This window comes from Suncus etruscus, chromosome 1, assembly GCF_024139225.1.
Source record: "Suncus etruscus isolate mSunEtr1 chromosome 1, mSunEtr1.pri.cur, whole genome shotgun sequence".
Classification (NCBI taxonomy): Eukaryota; Metazoa; Chordata; class Mammalia; order Eulipotyphla; family Soricidae; genus Suncus; species Suncus etruscus.
The window spans coordinates 144,245,121-144,262,135 of NC_064848.1; the positions used below are offsets into that span (position 1 = coordinate 144,245,121).

Genomic DNA, 17,015 nt, shown 5'->3' on the forward strand with positions numbered 1-17,015 from the left:
TTTTAAAAAAAGAAGTCATGCTCTGAGGTTAGATCTGCATCTGTTTTTAAAAAGGAAAAGAGGGATGAGAAGAGAAGATGGGAGACTTTGTCACTGAATAGAAAGAAATGAAGCCAGGATACAACTGAAGAGGAAACGAATAGTAAATCTTTTTTCAATTAAGAGAAATGAGAGTGGAAATCAGGAAAAGGCTCCAGAGGACACTTGGAGTGTGGAGGAGGGCGTGGAAAGGAGGATCAGAGAAGGCCTGTTATGAAAATCCATTACCCATAAATTTTCTTGCATGAAACACTGCCTGACTAGTAAGGAGGCGGAGAAAACTCTCAGCTGACACAGGACATGTGACTTCAGTTAAGGGACCCATATGCCTTGTCCCTTTGCCTCAGCATTTCTGGAACACCACTTTCCCCTTCTGGGTTTCCCTGTAATTGATCACAGGTTCATAAACACCACTTAACAACCTCTTGTCTTCATTTTTCCAATCACATTATTTATTCTTCGAACGTTTCCCAATGCAATAGTAATTCCATAATGTGAAGCTCTAACTCATGAACTCATGGATATTTGTACCACATCCCATGCATATTTCAAATTTGGAGGGGTGAGTCGTAAATTTCTAGACCATGCTAAGTATGAGATTCATCTGCAATGAGTTCATGTTTTGTTTTGCTCTTTTACATAGAAAGATGGAAATAGAAAGTTCTGTTGTGAGATCAGATGCCATCTTTAGATAGAAATGAAATCTACTTGTTCAAGTATCTGAGGTCAGATGCTGTTTCTGCCAACTGTGCCAGTGGAAATGTGAGGATTTCCCTGCACCCTGATCTGGAACATTTGTTTTTTTTTGGTATATGTCAAGGTCCAGACCTGTATGTCAGAGAAGATGATTACAACATTACTATTCAGAGGCCCAGGGATGTGGCTAAGTGATCAAATACATACTTTGCTTTAGGAGATTCTGGATTTGATCCTTAGCAATGTAAAAGCAAAAAGTAATATATCTTGTTTGGTGTCAATAATGAATGCATGGCTCTGAGTTTATCATTTATTTCTTGAAAAAAAATTTAATCAAGTGTTATTAGCTACATCTTCTATTATGCATTAAAGCTAGACTGTCCTGTTTTAGATAGCTATAGTTAAAAATTAATTTTGAATTATATCTTACTTTTTCTTAGTTGTCTAATACCTATAAATTGTACTTATGCACAGGACCGGAGCAATGGCGCAGCAGTAGGGTGTTTGCCTTGTACACAGCTGACCCAGGACAGACCACCATTCAATCCCCTGGCATCCCATATGATCCCCCGAGTTGGGAGCGATTTCTGAGCACATAGCCAGGAGTAACCTCTGAGCGTCACTGGGTGTGGCCCAAAATAAAAAAAAAGTACCGATGCACAAAAATATATAATATTTATCTAAGACTCTTACTTTTATGTTCTTATTAAAGAACCCAAGGCTGGGAATGAGAATATACAGTGTTTATAAAAACACAGGTAATCATTAGATTTATCACTATTAAACACATTTATACCATTTGGGTTTTAAATGAAAAAGGAAACTTGGTTATTTTATATTAATTTTCTTAATGGCCACTTCAACTTTTCTCACATTCCTTCCTCTTTATTCAAATCATAGCTCAAAAAGGTGATAAGCAAAAAAATCTCCAACTTTCTCTTTCATGATATAATCATTCTAGATTTAAATTTTAAAGTGAACAATTAATATATGTTTATTATTTAATGGTGTGGGGTTGCGGGTAAGAGGCCAAGGCAGTCCTATTTATGATAAAATAAGGACATTCTAGTTTTCCCAGGAAGTTGTCATAAAATTGTCCCTCCAACATCTGTATTTAATAGATTCGATAGATGCATTGTTCCTTTTAAAAACAACTGTGAGAAAGAATATACACTCAAGAAAGCCAATGAAGATTTTAATCACTGTATTTTTACCAGATATTATAAAAATTTATTTTTTTTGTGTGTGTGGTTTTTGGGTCACACCCGGCAGTGCTCAGGGGTTCTTCCTGGCTCCAGGCTCAGAAATTGCTCCTGGCAGGCACGGGGGACCATATGGGGCGCCGGGATTCGAACCGATGACCTCCTGCATGAAAGGCAAATGCCTTACCTCCATGCTATCTCTCCGGCCCCCTTTTTTGATTTTTTTTTTCAGATATTATAAAATTTTTAAAAGAAAATGGTAGTAATGAAATAAAAGTTTAAAATTTATCCCAGGCAAACTATAATCCAAATAAATCTTTGGAAAACCCTATGCTTCATCTATCAATATAAACCACTCCAATTCATATAACCAGGAATGGATCTCAAAAACAGTATATGAAAGCAATTAATCCCAGAATGCAAATATTAACATGCTAACAAGGCAAGGCTAGAACAATGATATAAAAGAAACAGGGGTGCATGCCTTGAAGCAAAAACTACCAAAAACATGTGCTAGTTCATCTTATTCAGTGCCAGGACTCAAACTGAGTCAGCTATATACAAGGCAAGCACCTTGATCCCTGTGTTTTCTCTTTGGCCCCCAGTGTATAGTATATTTTAAGATAAAGGTTTTTTTGATTTTTGTTTGTTTGTTTGTTTGTTTTTTGGGCCACTCCTGGTGATGCTCAGGGGCTACTCTTGGTTCTGCACTCAGAAATCGCTCCTGGCTTGGGGAACAATATGGGAACACTGGGGGATGCGAACTGCAGTCTGTCCTAGGTCAGCCACTTGCACCACCGCTCCGGCCCCAGATAAAGTTATTTTAATTAATTTAATAAAATAAAAATTGATAAGTTACCAACTTAAAATCTTGATGCCAATCAATGAGAAGTTTCATTTGTAAAATATCTCTATGAATTCTGAACAGTCTTTCCTTAGCCAAGTCAAAATTTGATCTCCTGATATTTCTCAGACTTTGTCCCTTTGGTTGGCAATTGCCATGAGAACAAGACTGTGAACCAGCCTGCTGTGATAGGGTAGAGAGCTGGGGCAGTGGGGGAAAAGTCTCTCAAGCATCTGCTATTTCTTCTCTTCTCTGAAGCATATGTTTCCCCATCTTAAGCCTGTGGTTCCGGAAATGCATGAGATTATGGGATGTCACCATTGTGTTGGATAAAACATCTGGTAAACTGGTGCTGATAGCCTGCAGTGATGACATATCTAAGAGCAGTAAAGTTCTCAAGCATGCAACGTTATTCTACTGAGAACCAAAATTTATGATTGCTTTGGAAACTTAAGTAATTCTCAGATGTGTGTATACTTAGGAAGACAGGATGGGAAAGGGGCACTAGCTGAAATGGGATATTTCGCTCTTCCTGGTGTACTTTCGTCAAAGTAATATATCTTGCCATGCCTTCATCCCCATAAAAGGCATACCACAGATTCAATAATGAAGCCTTCATTGAAGAGCTTTTTTTGCCTTTGCCATCAAAAATGAAATGAACTGCATTCTAAGCAAGGGAACTCTCTTTTATTCTATCCTATTTTGATTAATGGAACCCTTACAATGGACTATTAATCCATTTCTAACCTGGAAAATTATTTCTCTTGATGTTTCACTTCATTATTATCTTAATTTTTTTCCCCCAAGGAAAGGAGAAAATACTTAGAGTTGGACCTTGGATACAATAAATGAAATTTTGGACATATAAACAAAATCATATTTAAGAGTCTGGAATATTTCTCTTAACTTCTTTTCAATTGACAACGTCGTCCTCTGACTCATTCAGTAATTTAGGATTTTCCCTCCTGACCACAGCATTTTTTGAGAATTTTTTTCAGGATTACTTGAGTGAGTCACATATCTGATTAGATATGTCTGGTGAGGGTGGAGGTCTGCTTCCATTTCAGATTATAAAAGGAAGCTATCTTGGTAGGGAGGATGGTACATTAAAAATGTATTTATATTGGTGGGGTTTTTTTTTGTTTGTTTGTTTTTTTAGAGTGATGCATACATTTTCAATCCATTTGAATGTTTCAACCACTTATGTTGGATCTCTTAGCTGGAATAAGAATTACTGGCAAGCAAAGGATAGAAATTAACTAAATCAGTAGAAGCCTGGTTAACATCATCCAGTGTGTTCTATACCCTGGGTCTGGCCTGTGTAGACAGAGGAAAATTGTAGAAAACTAGAGACAAATATTATATATGGAACTGAGGAGTGCTCAGGTATTAAGTCCTAGATATTTGACCTTTGCCAAAAGCTACCTTCTTGGAACAACTCCTGTTCTGTGGGAAGTAGAGAGTTGATTTTGGGGTTCTGCCATACTAACCCACTGGTTACTGTAGATTTGTAAAGAAGAAAGCTACTGGCAAGATTCTATCTTTATTTGATCTTTTTATAATTATAGATGCAATGATCATCTTTTATAATGTAGAAATGTGGGGCAGGAGCAATAAGGAAAACACAGAATTGTGTAAATCTTTATGGGAATAGGGGACTCTTTAAATCTTTCATAACTGGACCCTTCTTTTGAAATTTTTATTTTCTTGAGGGTTTTCTCATTTAAACCTGTGTGTCTATGTACATGTCCTCTGTGTGTTTTCATGTTATGCATAAGAGATGCAGAGAACACAAAAAGGGTTTGAAGGTGACCATCCAAGATCGCTATTCAGTACTACACTTGAAATCTCTTTCTGTATAGAACAGGCTCTCCAATGGGACCATTATGAAAAACATGATCAAATTCATAACGCACACTCAGTTATATAGTCTGATAAATAACTTGAAAATCCAAGCTAGATGAACGACTTGGTTATCCAGATGATTATTTATAGTAGTTTTGTGTTTATTAACATTAAAAATGTAAACTATACTGAGTATAGTTTTATCTGAACTTCTTTTTCATTCTCTTTGAGTCTTTAATAACCCTTAATGCTCCATATCATCTCCCATCATAAACATTGTTATTACTTATAAAATTCCATTTATAAATGTGGTTTCTTGATAAGAGATCTTGTTTTGTTAATAAAAATGCTATTGCCAGCATTTTTACTTGAAAACTCTAAGGATCAGATGCTAGAGTTTCAAATCAGCAAGTAAAAATATGAAAAAAAAAGATGAAACTAAAGGAAATAAGGGCATTATTCTTCAAACTAGGGAAAACACAGTGTAAAAACAAAGCAACCAATAATATTGATGAGATGCTAATAAGAATTTTGCCAATGTTATTCAAGTCTTACAAAAATATTTTTGAAGTCCATTGCATTATAACAGTAAATAAGTTTCAGGGTTTACAGGGGCATATGCTGTATAAAACAGTTCTACATTATGTTCAGAACAAGGGGTCATATGTAAATGTCAATAATAGAATTGAAAAAAAAAAAAAAGAGGGTCCGGAGGAGATAGCACAGCGGCGTTTGCCTTGCAAAGCTGCCGATCCAGGGGGACCTAAGGTGGTTGGTTCGAATCCCGTTGTCCCATATTGGCCCCTTGTGCCTGTCAGGAGCTATTTCTGGAGCAGAAAGCCTAAGAGTATCCCCTGACACCGCCGGGTGGTGAGCCCCAAAAACAAAACAAAACAAAAAGAAATATAATTAAAATATAATACCCTAATTTCAATTGGGTTATAATTTATGATTGGGAAAGATAGTATTGGAAGAGGGTACCCTGGACAGGTTGGCTGCTGCTGATTCCTTGTCCCAGTGTCTTTATAAAAGAGTTTCTGGCATTTCTCATTTACTCTCATCAAGTCCAACTTAGAGCCTGATCCATCAGGGTGAAAAGAGAATTATCTTGGGTGATTTCCTTACCTGTCATGTTTGCAATACTTCTATTTATTTGGCTTTATTATTTATAAAGTATAGAAAGGAATCGTATTATCTTGTTCCTGAATGCACTCAGGAAGTAAAGTTAATAGTGGTTAAAAGGCATTTTCATCTTGGGGGTGAAACCACAGTTTTCTGAGTTTTCCCTTTGTGCTAGATTTACTTTTTCTTTTTGTTTTAGTTTTGGATTTCGAACCATACCAGTGGTCCTTAGGGTTTACTCCTGGTTTTGCACTCATAGATCACTCCTGGCCAGGGCTCATTAGGGAACATATGTGGTGCTAGGATCAAAACCCAGATCAGCTATGTGCAAGGCAAGAATCTTATCCACTATACTATTTCTCCAGGCCCTTATATTTGTTCTTAACTTTGAAAGCAATTTTAATAGGACTCTTTATGATTAGTAAAGGATCCTCAGCTAGATTCTTAGAATCTAGCTGGTGGTGCTACATTGAATCTGGTAAGCCCACTCTTCAGATCCAGATTACTAAAGGTCTTCTTTCTTGTGATGGGCAGGCCATGTTCTAACCCTATTGAAACTCCACACACCCACAACTGCTTTCCAGTCGCATTTAAAATTACCCAGTCCACAAGCAATCTTAGAAAGAAACCACAGCTGGCCTGAGATGTCATGTTGCTGAGTCACCCTGGCTGTCACAACTTCTGCAATGTGTGGTCAAATACGCAGCCACACAACATCTCCAATGTTCACAGTACTCAGTCCAGTAGAAGCACAGAAAATTAGATGGGAACATTGCCTAGTTGTTCGATGAGCAAAAACAGTAGCACAGAAGATTCAATTAGTACCTAACAAACAGCTCAACTAATTCTGACAATAACCTAGTTATACTTTTATGAAATATAAAAGCAACATAAAGTAAATTATATTTATTAACCTGCTAAAAGGAGCAGGTTGGGGGGTGTTGAAGTAACTGGAGACATTGGTGAAGAGAAAGTCAGCTTTGATGGATGGCACTGGTGTGTGGAATATAGAGTACCAAAACTATTATGAACAACTTGGTAAGAGCACGATGCTTAAAGTTTCAAATTAAAAAGACAATGAGTCTAGCAGCTGGGTAATTGTATCCTGGGTAAGAATGATGGTTAAATGCCAAGGGACAATGATGGTAAATAAACATATTGGCTAGGCGGGGGAAGATGTTGAAAAAGATTGTGTCATTTCTCCAGTGATAGATCTAAGATAAAGAAAGGTTCTGTGTCATTTGGCTTACATAATCCACCTAATCTCTATCAGAAATAAAAGGCAACATTCCACCATGAATCATACTGGGTAGGTGGGGAGAAAAGAAGATAATTGTGCAGATTGTTCAAATAATAGTGGAAAATCAAGGGCGTCAAATGTAGGTACTTACCACTCAGGAGAGAGTTTTGGTTTTAGCATAAAATGTCTCCTATGGAACACTTATGTCTCTTGCTTGTCTTTAACAAAAATGTCCACAAGTAATGACCAAGACTGTGTGGCCTATCCAGGCATGTAGAAGTGCTAAGTAAGGGCTTTTTGTCTGATTCGCTTGGGAAGCAACTGTTGAGCTTTTATTTTTCCTGCTGGGCTTAAAACAGCCAAGAGAATATTAAGCCAAGAATCTAAAGTTTGAAGCCAAACCACTGGGAAAGGCTTTTGACTGTGAACTATACTGCTATTGACTTAAAAATGAACATTGGACTCCTGTCCTGTTGTCACCTCAAATTCAACATCAAACTTATCTTTCCTTACTGAGCAGCTTCTCAACTGAGCCTTCTAACAACAGCAAAGTATCGATCTGCAGCCTGCCTTCCACACCCACGATTTCCTCAAATGGTCACATACAGACAAGAAAATTTAATTCCAGTTCCTTCAGAACTGCAAGCTAGAGACCACTGTAGATGATACCTACAGGAAAACCATTGCAAGCATTTGTCTGATTAATGTCAAAAGGAAGATGAAATTGGGGCCAGAATGGTGGCACAGAGGTAAGGCATTTGCCTTGCATGTGGCTGACCTAGCACGGACTGTGGTTCGATCCCCCAGCGTCCCATATGGTCCCCCAAACCAGGAGCACATAGCCAGGAATAACCCCTGAGCATCACAGGGTGTGGCCCAAAAACAAAGAAACAAAAACTAAAATGATGAAATAAAGTACCATACCTAAAATTCCTAGTTTGCCCATCTAACAAAACCATCCTCTGTCATATTAGATTCATATTGTTATCTGAGTTGTATGGTTCTACTGGTATGTTTTCTTTCCTTTGTAAATCATTTAAACATGGCTACATAGAAATAATAGGATTATATCTATAGAATATTTTCATGTCAGGATTTCTTCGTACTTGTGGCATAGCTTTCCCATGTGAAAAGCATTTCTACCCCAACCTGTTGGCCTCTGGGAAAGCCTATTCCTGGGCCAACCAGAGCCTATCCTGCCTTCTCTACTCACTATAATTCAGTGCTTATTAATTCATCAAAAGGAGTCAGGGTTACCATGTAGGCCTCTTAAGTTTGGATGTTCCAATTCTTAATTTTGGAATAAGTTTTAGGGGAAGCATATCTAATGTCATGATACAGATTGTGTCTTTTTTCTCAATGATCATTTGCTTCAGATGGAAATAATCAATATCTAGCTCTCTGTGCATCAAAAGTGAGACTCTTATCCAAACATACACCTGTAGACTGCCATGATGTACTCAGCATGATGGGTGAGGTAGCTGTAGAGTGGGATCAGTAAATTCATTTTAGAACAATATCTTAATTGTTCTTCAATGAAGTTGAAGGTCTTTAAGGGAGTTGCCTCCTATCCATTGTCAATGACACTGCCATTCTCGTGAAAAAAGAACAGAAAGGATAAAAGGATAGATAAATAGAAAGGATACAATAAAATGCTAGTAAAGAGGATATCCTGTACTCAGTCTTGCTTAGCAAGTCAGGCTCATTAATTTGTTCCTCTCTGGCCTTTGCCACAATATCTACAACAAATCTTACCACATGCTCAACCTTTTCAAGGTTCTGATTACATTTGGTTCAGTGCTTCGGATTTCAGCTTCTAAATCTTATCTGCTTAGTCTAGAAATGTCACATTGTTAATGAATGCACAGTCACTGAAGGCAGCTGGCTTTTATGCAGATTTCCTTAGTATGAGCTGTTATTTAATCATCCTCTGTGACTACTGGACTAAAGCTGTTCAAATACTGGGCTTCAGAATTTAAAATGTAGTTAGATTGGGTCTTTAAACTTGAAGAATAGAAACTTCACATTGTAAGTGGTCAAAATGAAGAACAGACTCAAGGCTGATTTCTACCAACAAGCTGGTAAAGATGGGTCACAGATGCTCAGGAGTTCTTTGTGATTTTGCAGAATCGCTTACCAGAGGAATGATGATGATGAGGAAGAGGCTGCCCGGGAACGGCGTCGCCGGGCCCGCCAGGAAAGGCTTAGGCAGAAACAAGAAGAAGATTCCTTGGGGCAGGTGACCACCGACCAGATGGAAGTTAATGCCCAGAACAGGTACTTACTGTCTTCTAGTAGAGATGAATACCTAAGTTGCTTCTTAGCCTGTCCGAAGGCATGCATGGAGTAAAGTGTTTCCTTCTCAGCCAATTGCACTTTCTTTCAGTGTGTCCTTTGTTCAATTTGTGGCCATTTTGAACAACAAATTCCATTGGACAATCAGCTTTTTTTTTTTTTTTTTGGTTATTGTTGTTATTATTTTGAGACCACACCCATGGTGCTCAGTACTTAAGCCTGAATCTGTGCTCAGATCACTCCTGGTAGGGTGGGAAGGACTATTTGGGGTGCCATGGATCAAAGCTGGGCTAGTTATGTGCAAGGCAAGTGCCTTACTCACTGTACTATCTGGACCCTGGTCAATCTGTTTTATTAAACATTAGGATACCAGTACTCCTTTACCCTTGAAACACAACAGTTGGAGGATTTTATTGTATAATTTCATAATTGTATAATTTACCAATTATGGTGTTATAACCTTAAGTAAGAAAAACTGTTTGCATTCATTCTTTAGGGTACTATCATTAGTTTTTAACTAAATATCTTGGTTTAATAGAGCCCATTGTTCCTATTAGTAGTAGATACTACTTGAATTGGGAGGAAGGGAGCATTAATGGGTCTTATCTGGCAGTTATCAGGGGCTATTCCTGGCTCTGTGTTCAGGAGTGACCACTGTTTTTGTTCGGGGAACCATATGTCCTTTACCTCCCAAACTATCTCTCTAGTCTGATAATATTAAATTTTAAAGGTAGGCACAAATTGCAAATATCTTGTTTTTCAAACTATATAGCTAAATTAAATTTCCCAACAAGTTGAGTTTTTGCTTGCCTATATGGGCCCTGCTAGAAACCAGAAAAATCAGAATCACTTAATAGGTTCAACTTATTTAAAAAGAATTTTTGCAACAAAAACAGGCATACACAGTTCATTGTGTAACTAGTATATGTCATTAGCCATGCCCCCAAAGTATAGAAAATATGAGGATATGAGAAAGTAGAATGGAGAAAAATTTATTTTAATTTTAAACCTTGAGTTGATTAAATTTAATATAAATGCCATATAAGATCTTGAGTGTAGATTTGGGTTTGTTTTATTTTAGAGTATGTATCTGGTTTAATAGTCTTGATAGTTCTTTGATATCAACATATTTTTAATAATATCTTTATTTAAGCACCTTGATTACAGACATGATTGTAGATGGGTTTCAGTAATATAAAGGACACTTCCTTCACCAGTGCAACATTCCCATCACCAATGCCCCCAATCTTCCTCCTCCCCCACCCTCATCCTCGCCTGTATTCGAGACAGGCATTCTATTTCTCTCACTCATTGACATTGTCACCATAGTTGTCAGTGTAGTTATTTCTCTAAATGTACTTGCCACTGGTTGTGGTAAGTTTCATATCATGAGCCAGTCCTCCTAGTCCTCATCTCTATTGTCTCTGGGCATTATTACAATAATGTCTTTTATTTTTCTTAAAACCCATAGATGAGTGAGACTATTCTGTGTATATCTCTATTCCATGTACATGATGTATAGGATAATTGCATGACTTCATCTCTCCTGACAGTTGCATAATATTCCATTATGTATAAGTACCACAGTTTCTTTAGTCATTCATCTGTTGAAGGTTGTTTCCAGAGTCTGGCCATTGTAAATAGTGCTGCAGTGAATATAGGTGTGAGGAAGGGGTTTTTGTATTGTATTTTTGTGTTCCTAGGGTATATCCTTAGGAGTAGTATAGCTGGATCATACAGGAGCTCAATTTTAGTTTTTTGAGGAATCTCCATATTGTTTTCCATTAAGGCTGGACTAGATGGCATTTCCACCAGCAGTGAATGAGAGTTCCTTTCTCTCCATATCCCCACCAGCACAGATTGTTCTTGATCTTTGTTATGTATGCCAGTCTTTGTGGCATGAGATGGTACCTCATTGTCATTTTGATTTGCATCTCCCTGATGCAACATATTAAGAAAATTCTGAAGGGAACCCCAGTTTGATTGGGCATATCAGAAGTCTTCTGAAAACAGTCCTGAGAAAAAGGGCAAAGAGAGCAAAGGCAGTATAATACATATTGATTAGGTGGGGAAATAGAAGCTTTGAACTTGGTAACTATCTCCCAATTACACAAGAGAAAAGTAACCAAGACATGTTCTGTGGCATTCACTTTTTAGCTTTGAATCTCAACTTGGTCTTCTCTAGTTGTGTTTTCAATGGGAATAAAAGATATTTCTTTTAAGAATGTTATGAAACTTCCCTGAGACCATAATGCATGTCGAATGCACACTCCGTGCTTTTACATAATCTGTGTTGGATAGTTATCACTGCCTTGTTCTAATTTGAAGCTGAAGGAGGAAGAATTACAGCCTGAGACATAGTTCACTGGTTTGGAGTCATTGATTTGCATGCAAGAGTCCTGATCAATCCCCAAATCCATCTGATCCCCAAGCAGCACCAAAAGCAACCCCAAAGTACTAAGCGAAGAGTAGCCCCAAGCACCAAGGTTTTAGATGGTATTTTGAATCCTATTTTTGGTTATTAATGAGTAATAATGATGTAAAATTTGCTAGTGATCTGTAGTTGCTTTAACCTTTTTAAAATACTTTACATTAGTTTATGTTCTTGATAAATACAGAATTTTAAGTAGGGCTTCTTCAGATCTGAGAACATATAAATTCCTTCTGACAGGTTAGTTGCAGAAGAATAAAAGTTCTTAGCTAAATAAAAACCTAACTAGTACCTAACTTCTGAGAGTGTTGTCATTATTGTTAAATAGGTGAGGGATGATTCAATAAAGCTTATTCTTTTCTTAACCAAGAACTTTGACCTTGCAAGCTCTTTGGAATTCTAGTTACCTTTTAAAAATGATTTTAATTTGGCCAATGTGGCAGTATAGCTAGTAGGGTACTTGTCTTTCATATGGTCAACCTAGATTTGATTCCCTGGGCACTGACAGGAGTGATCTTTGAGTGTAGAGCCAGGTTTAAGCCCTGAGTACCATTCAGTATGGCTCAAATACAAACAGCAAGCCATGAAATAGTTTAAGTTGATCCAAATGTCTTATTCAAATATCTCTTCCCCTTAAGCTCTAAACTACTTGGATTTTCAGGGGAATGTAATCTTCGTATGCCTAACTCATGGAGATAGTGTCCTGCAGCAACGACAAAGGCCAGGAAAGTTTAAAAGCTAGTCTTTTATCTGCCATATCTTGTTGTTAAATGTAAAATGTGTTTTTCAAAAATTAAGTGAACTTGAACTTCAAAAAGGCCATGTTTGGTATGAACCATGAAATTTGATGGAGTTTCTAAACATTACAAATATAATCTTCCAATTCTGGTCACAGTTACTGGTATCACATGACTGGTTCTTTCCTGCCTGTGAAGCCCAACAACCCTGACTTGGCCAGTGTCCAGCATCCTACAATAGAGAGGCAAGAACTTGGTGCAGTTAGATGTTCAAATTTTTTTTCAATTTTTAAAGAAATAAACACCTAATTTAAGTGTCAACTCTATAAGGGTTTTTATTTATGATTAATTTATCTCTCTATAAATTTCTTTATTCTTAAAGATATTGACTATAACTTAAAGTTTATAGCTAGTGTTTGTATTGGTATGGTAATGTTGTCTGCTATAACAATGAGCCTCCAACTTTTATTAGTTTAGTGTAATAACTCATGTCAGTCCATTTCAGTCCAGCACAGATAATTCTAACTAGGTAAAAATCATCACTTATTTTCTTATCTTTTGCAGGGTAGGTGGAAAATGGGTCACACCCTACAGTTTTCAGGTTATTCCTAATTTGGGGCTCAGGGTTGGCTCCTTGCTGTGCTCAAGGAACCGACCTATGTGATACCAGAGATTCAAGTCAAAGTAGGCTACATGCAAGACAAGTGCCTTAATCCCTAACTATTTCTCTAATCTGTAACCTCATGAGGACTCTGTTAACTCTTGAGGTTTGAGAGAATACTGTGACCCAGCTGGGGGGGGGGGGTGGTAGAGAGAGAGAGAGAGAGAGAGAGAGAGAGAGAGAGAGAAAGAGAGAGAGAGAAAGAGAGAGAACATATCTCTGCTTCTCACTTGTCTTGGATTGGACACATCACTTCTGCTTACATTCCACTGAAAATCATAAGTGTGGCCTTAGCTATGTGCAAAGAAAGGGGAGCAATAAAAATATAATCTTTGATCAGTCTCACTCCCCTGGCTATGAGAGGAAGAGCATGATTTATGGGAGTTAGGCCACTATCTACTATAGAAGAGAGCATCTTTATGCTATGGTGTGCACTCTTCTTTCTTCTCCCAGTCCTTCATATACAACCAATCCAAATTGAAGCCCAGTTGATTTAGTGACATAGCACAATAATATGTCATATGGAGAAATTTGCTTATTAGGTGATTCTAGTCTTTGTGTTAGTTTGCATTTGTCCCCAAAGCAAGTCCCCAAAGATTTGACCAGAAGTACTTAGGAAGCGATATAGTGAAATCAGTGAAGCTAAATGGAAGTTTATTCCCTAACAAATTATCATGATAGGTCTTTGGAGCTTCCCTCCACCAGGATCCTCCATGATGCTCTATAGCAAAGGTACCTCAGAATTATCCAGTTCCAAAAGTAAGAGGGAGTAGAATTCTTTGAAAATAACAGAGGAATTATTTCCTTCTGCTTATCCATTTTTGTTAGAGTGGTCCTAAATGAGGACATGAGGGAGTGAAAGGTTTAAGATTATTATACTTCTGGATTGTAAAATAGATTTCAATGGCCAGAGGATAATAATTAAAGATAATAACTTAGCCATGATTTTAATGAAAGGTACTAATACAGTACCAGGGATTTGCAGGAGCTGGATCCTTACAGATACCTGCTCTAATTGGATGCATTCATCTAGTTGACTAACTGACCTGCACGTTGACTTTGGTGTTGGTTGTTTCTTTCCTAAAGTGTGTCTAATGAGGAGGTCAAGGCACCCAGCACACACACCCAGGTGGAAGACGATGATGAGGCTGCATTCCAGGAGCGCTTGGCTCGGCGGGAGGAGAGACGTCAGAAGCGCCTGCAGGAAGCTCTGGAGCGGCAGAAGGAGTTCGACCCCACAATAACAGATGCAGGCATGTCACTGCCAAGCCGCAGAACAATCAATAGTACAGAAGACAACGAAAATGCTGAGAAAGAAGAAAAGCATGAAAGTCGCCAAGAGAGATATGTGCTAGAAGAAAGCATCACCAAATCCTATCAGAAGAATGACTGGAGAGAGGCTGAAGTTCCAAAGAAAGAAGAAAAAGCAAAGGAGGAAGAGGAGGAGAAGCCAAAACCAGGGAGCATGGAAGATAATCAGGTAGAAGTGATAGTAGATGAAAAACCAGCAGAACCCCAGGAGGAAACGGTGGTAATGGCATTGAATAATGGGCAGGTAAATGAGGAAGAGATGAGGGCAAAGACAGGGGAACAGGATTTTGATGAGGTTATTCACAATGAAAGGATGGAAGAAGAAGAAAGGGAGAAAGCTGAGGCAGAAAGGATCAGGTTGGAAGCAGAAGAAAGAGAAAGAATTCAAGTTGAGCAAGAGCAAAAACTAGCAGAGGAGAAAGCCAGAAGGGAAGCAGAGGAAAAAGCAGCTGCACAAGAAAGAGAAAGGAGGGAAGCAGAAGAGAGGAAGAGGAGGGAGGAGGAGGAGCGAAGGGCAGCAGAAGAGAGGCAGAGAATTCAGGCAGAGGAAGCAGAGAAAGCTAAGAGGGAGGAGCAGAAATTCCAGCAGCAGCTAGAAGAGAAAAAACAGGACAGGAAAGAGGAGATCAATGGGGGAAAGGTGGGCATGAAAATAGAAGGGAAATGGGTCAATGAAAAGAAAGCTCCAGAAGATAAACTGCAGACAGCTGTCCCAAAGAAACAGGTATAGTAAACATTTTGCACCCAACGTGTGATGCCTGTGACTGACAAGAAGTGTAATGCACACCTGATCTGGGCTTGAGTTCACATTGCCATAGTGTGTGCTTGATCAGTTGGCAAACTCTTCATTTTTCCCTTCAGCCATAACAATATGCAAGCACATAGCAATCAGTTGATGGCTAAACAGCCCATCAGCCAAATTTATGGGGGGACGACTAGAGGGAAGTGAATTGCTCTGTGCTTGATTGTTATGAATAATGGGCGGGGGAATTAATGATGAGAATTGTGGTGGCATTGAGTTGGCTTGTAATTCTGTGCCTGTTTCAAAACACATTCCTTTTAACAGCTTCCTTCTCCAAAGGTCTACATGCACCAACAAGTTTAGCTCTCTTTATTTTCCCCCATGTACTTGAGATTTAATCAAGATTTATAAAAGTTAGGCTAAAAAATTTGATCTAAAAAATTGTAGTCCAGTACCAGGGAGTGGGTACGCAGGAGCTGGATCCTTGCAGATGTCTGCAAGGATCATCTTCCAAAAGCAAACAGTAAACCCCTTGAACTAACTGGTCAGAATGAAAGGGGGAAAGCTTGTTTGAAATTTTTATAAAAACTAGCAAAAAATCTTGTTTTGTCATCATGAAGACCTGAACTTAATGCAGACTGACAGGAAACTGGTCAGCTTGGGAAGCATCAAAGTATGGCTTGGCAATAAATGATATATATTTTGTGCTTTTACATCTGGCTTACCCAGATGAATTAAAGTAGCACAAAGGAGAGTGGAAATAATTGGGATTATTAGAAGCTACTGAAATTTTTGGTCTTCCTTCTGGTTCTACATAAAAGCCTTGTACTAATCACCACCATGGGTTATTGTGGGGAATGGGTGAGAGTGAAAAATTGGTTGCATATTCACCTTGGTGAAACAAGCCTTCTATCCCTAAGTCTGCATGGTGCTCAACCTCTCTTTCATTTCTGCTTCATACAAGGGGCTCATGACACAACTAAGGTTGACAAAAGCAAGAACAAAACTCTCTCTCACACACCCAGGTTGTAAATTAGGCACAAGAAGCACCAGGCCATGGTCACTTGCTAGTTAGCACAATATTACCCACTTCCCTCAAATGAAAGGGTGGCATGGTGGGAGAGACCCTGTTGCTGTTTAGAAGCACAGGCACCAGGGGGCGGTGTGGAGACATCCAAGGGCATGACCTGCCTGCCTCACCCTGGGGAGACTTGGGGGAGAATGCATGGGAGTACCTTCTCACTGGGGAAATTGGGAGTGCCTTATTTCCAATAAGTGATCTCACCATTCTTCACAATTAAAAAAAAAAAAAAAGGAAGAAGAGAAAGGGTCTAAAGTGCCAGCTAAAAGACAACAGTCCCAGGAAGACAAGTCTTCCTTCAAAAAAGAGGTAAATAATGAAGAAATAGACTCATCTTTGAGTCACAGAGAGCAGTATTTCATGACCTGTCAAAGCCATGATCTCAAAATCATCATAACCTTGAATCCGCTTATTGGGTTGTTGGGTTTTTATTTTTTCAAATATGGGTCATCATTTATCAGAAAGGTGACATCAACTTAAAAATGAGTTCAACTCAGAATGAGTTCAGTGTTTCACCAGCTGTTTAAAAAAGTGAAAGTACAAAATAGCAAGGGTTGGTATCGATCAGCTGAAGTAGGCTTTCTGCAGGTTGGTCGAGGTCAAGAAAGCTTACATAATGCTGCTCTGATCCATCTTTCCTGCTTTCTGTTCTCAGCACATTTCCCCATCCCCCAGCCTCTTGAAGTACCCTGTTCTCACTTCAATCCTCAAATAGTTGGGTTTGGATTAATAATTTAATTTTTCAAAACCTCTTCCAACACATATATGT

The 17,015-nt window shown here is 38.4% G+C and overlaps 1 protein-coding gene across 2 annotated transcripts in view; it reads left to right on the forward strand.

The window, feature by feature from the left end:
• Positions 1-17,015, forward strand: part of CALD1 (caldesmon 1) — a 110,171-nt gene that overhangs the window by 56,421 nt on the left and 36,735 nt on the right. The window contains exons 2-4 of one of the 2 annotated variants that reach the window (XM_049774430.1): positions 9,116-9,265; positions 14,199-15,147; positions 16,481-16,555. In XM_049774430.1, coding sequence (XP_049630387.1) covers positions 9,116-9,265; positions 14,199-15,147; positions 16,481-16,555 — 1,174 coding nt within the window. The remainder of the gene's footprint in view (positions 1-9,115; positions 9,266-14,198; positions 15,148-16,480; positions 16,556-17,015) is intronic. The other variant, XM_049774437.1, reaches the window with a different exon arrangement.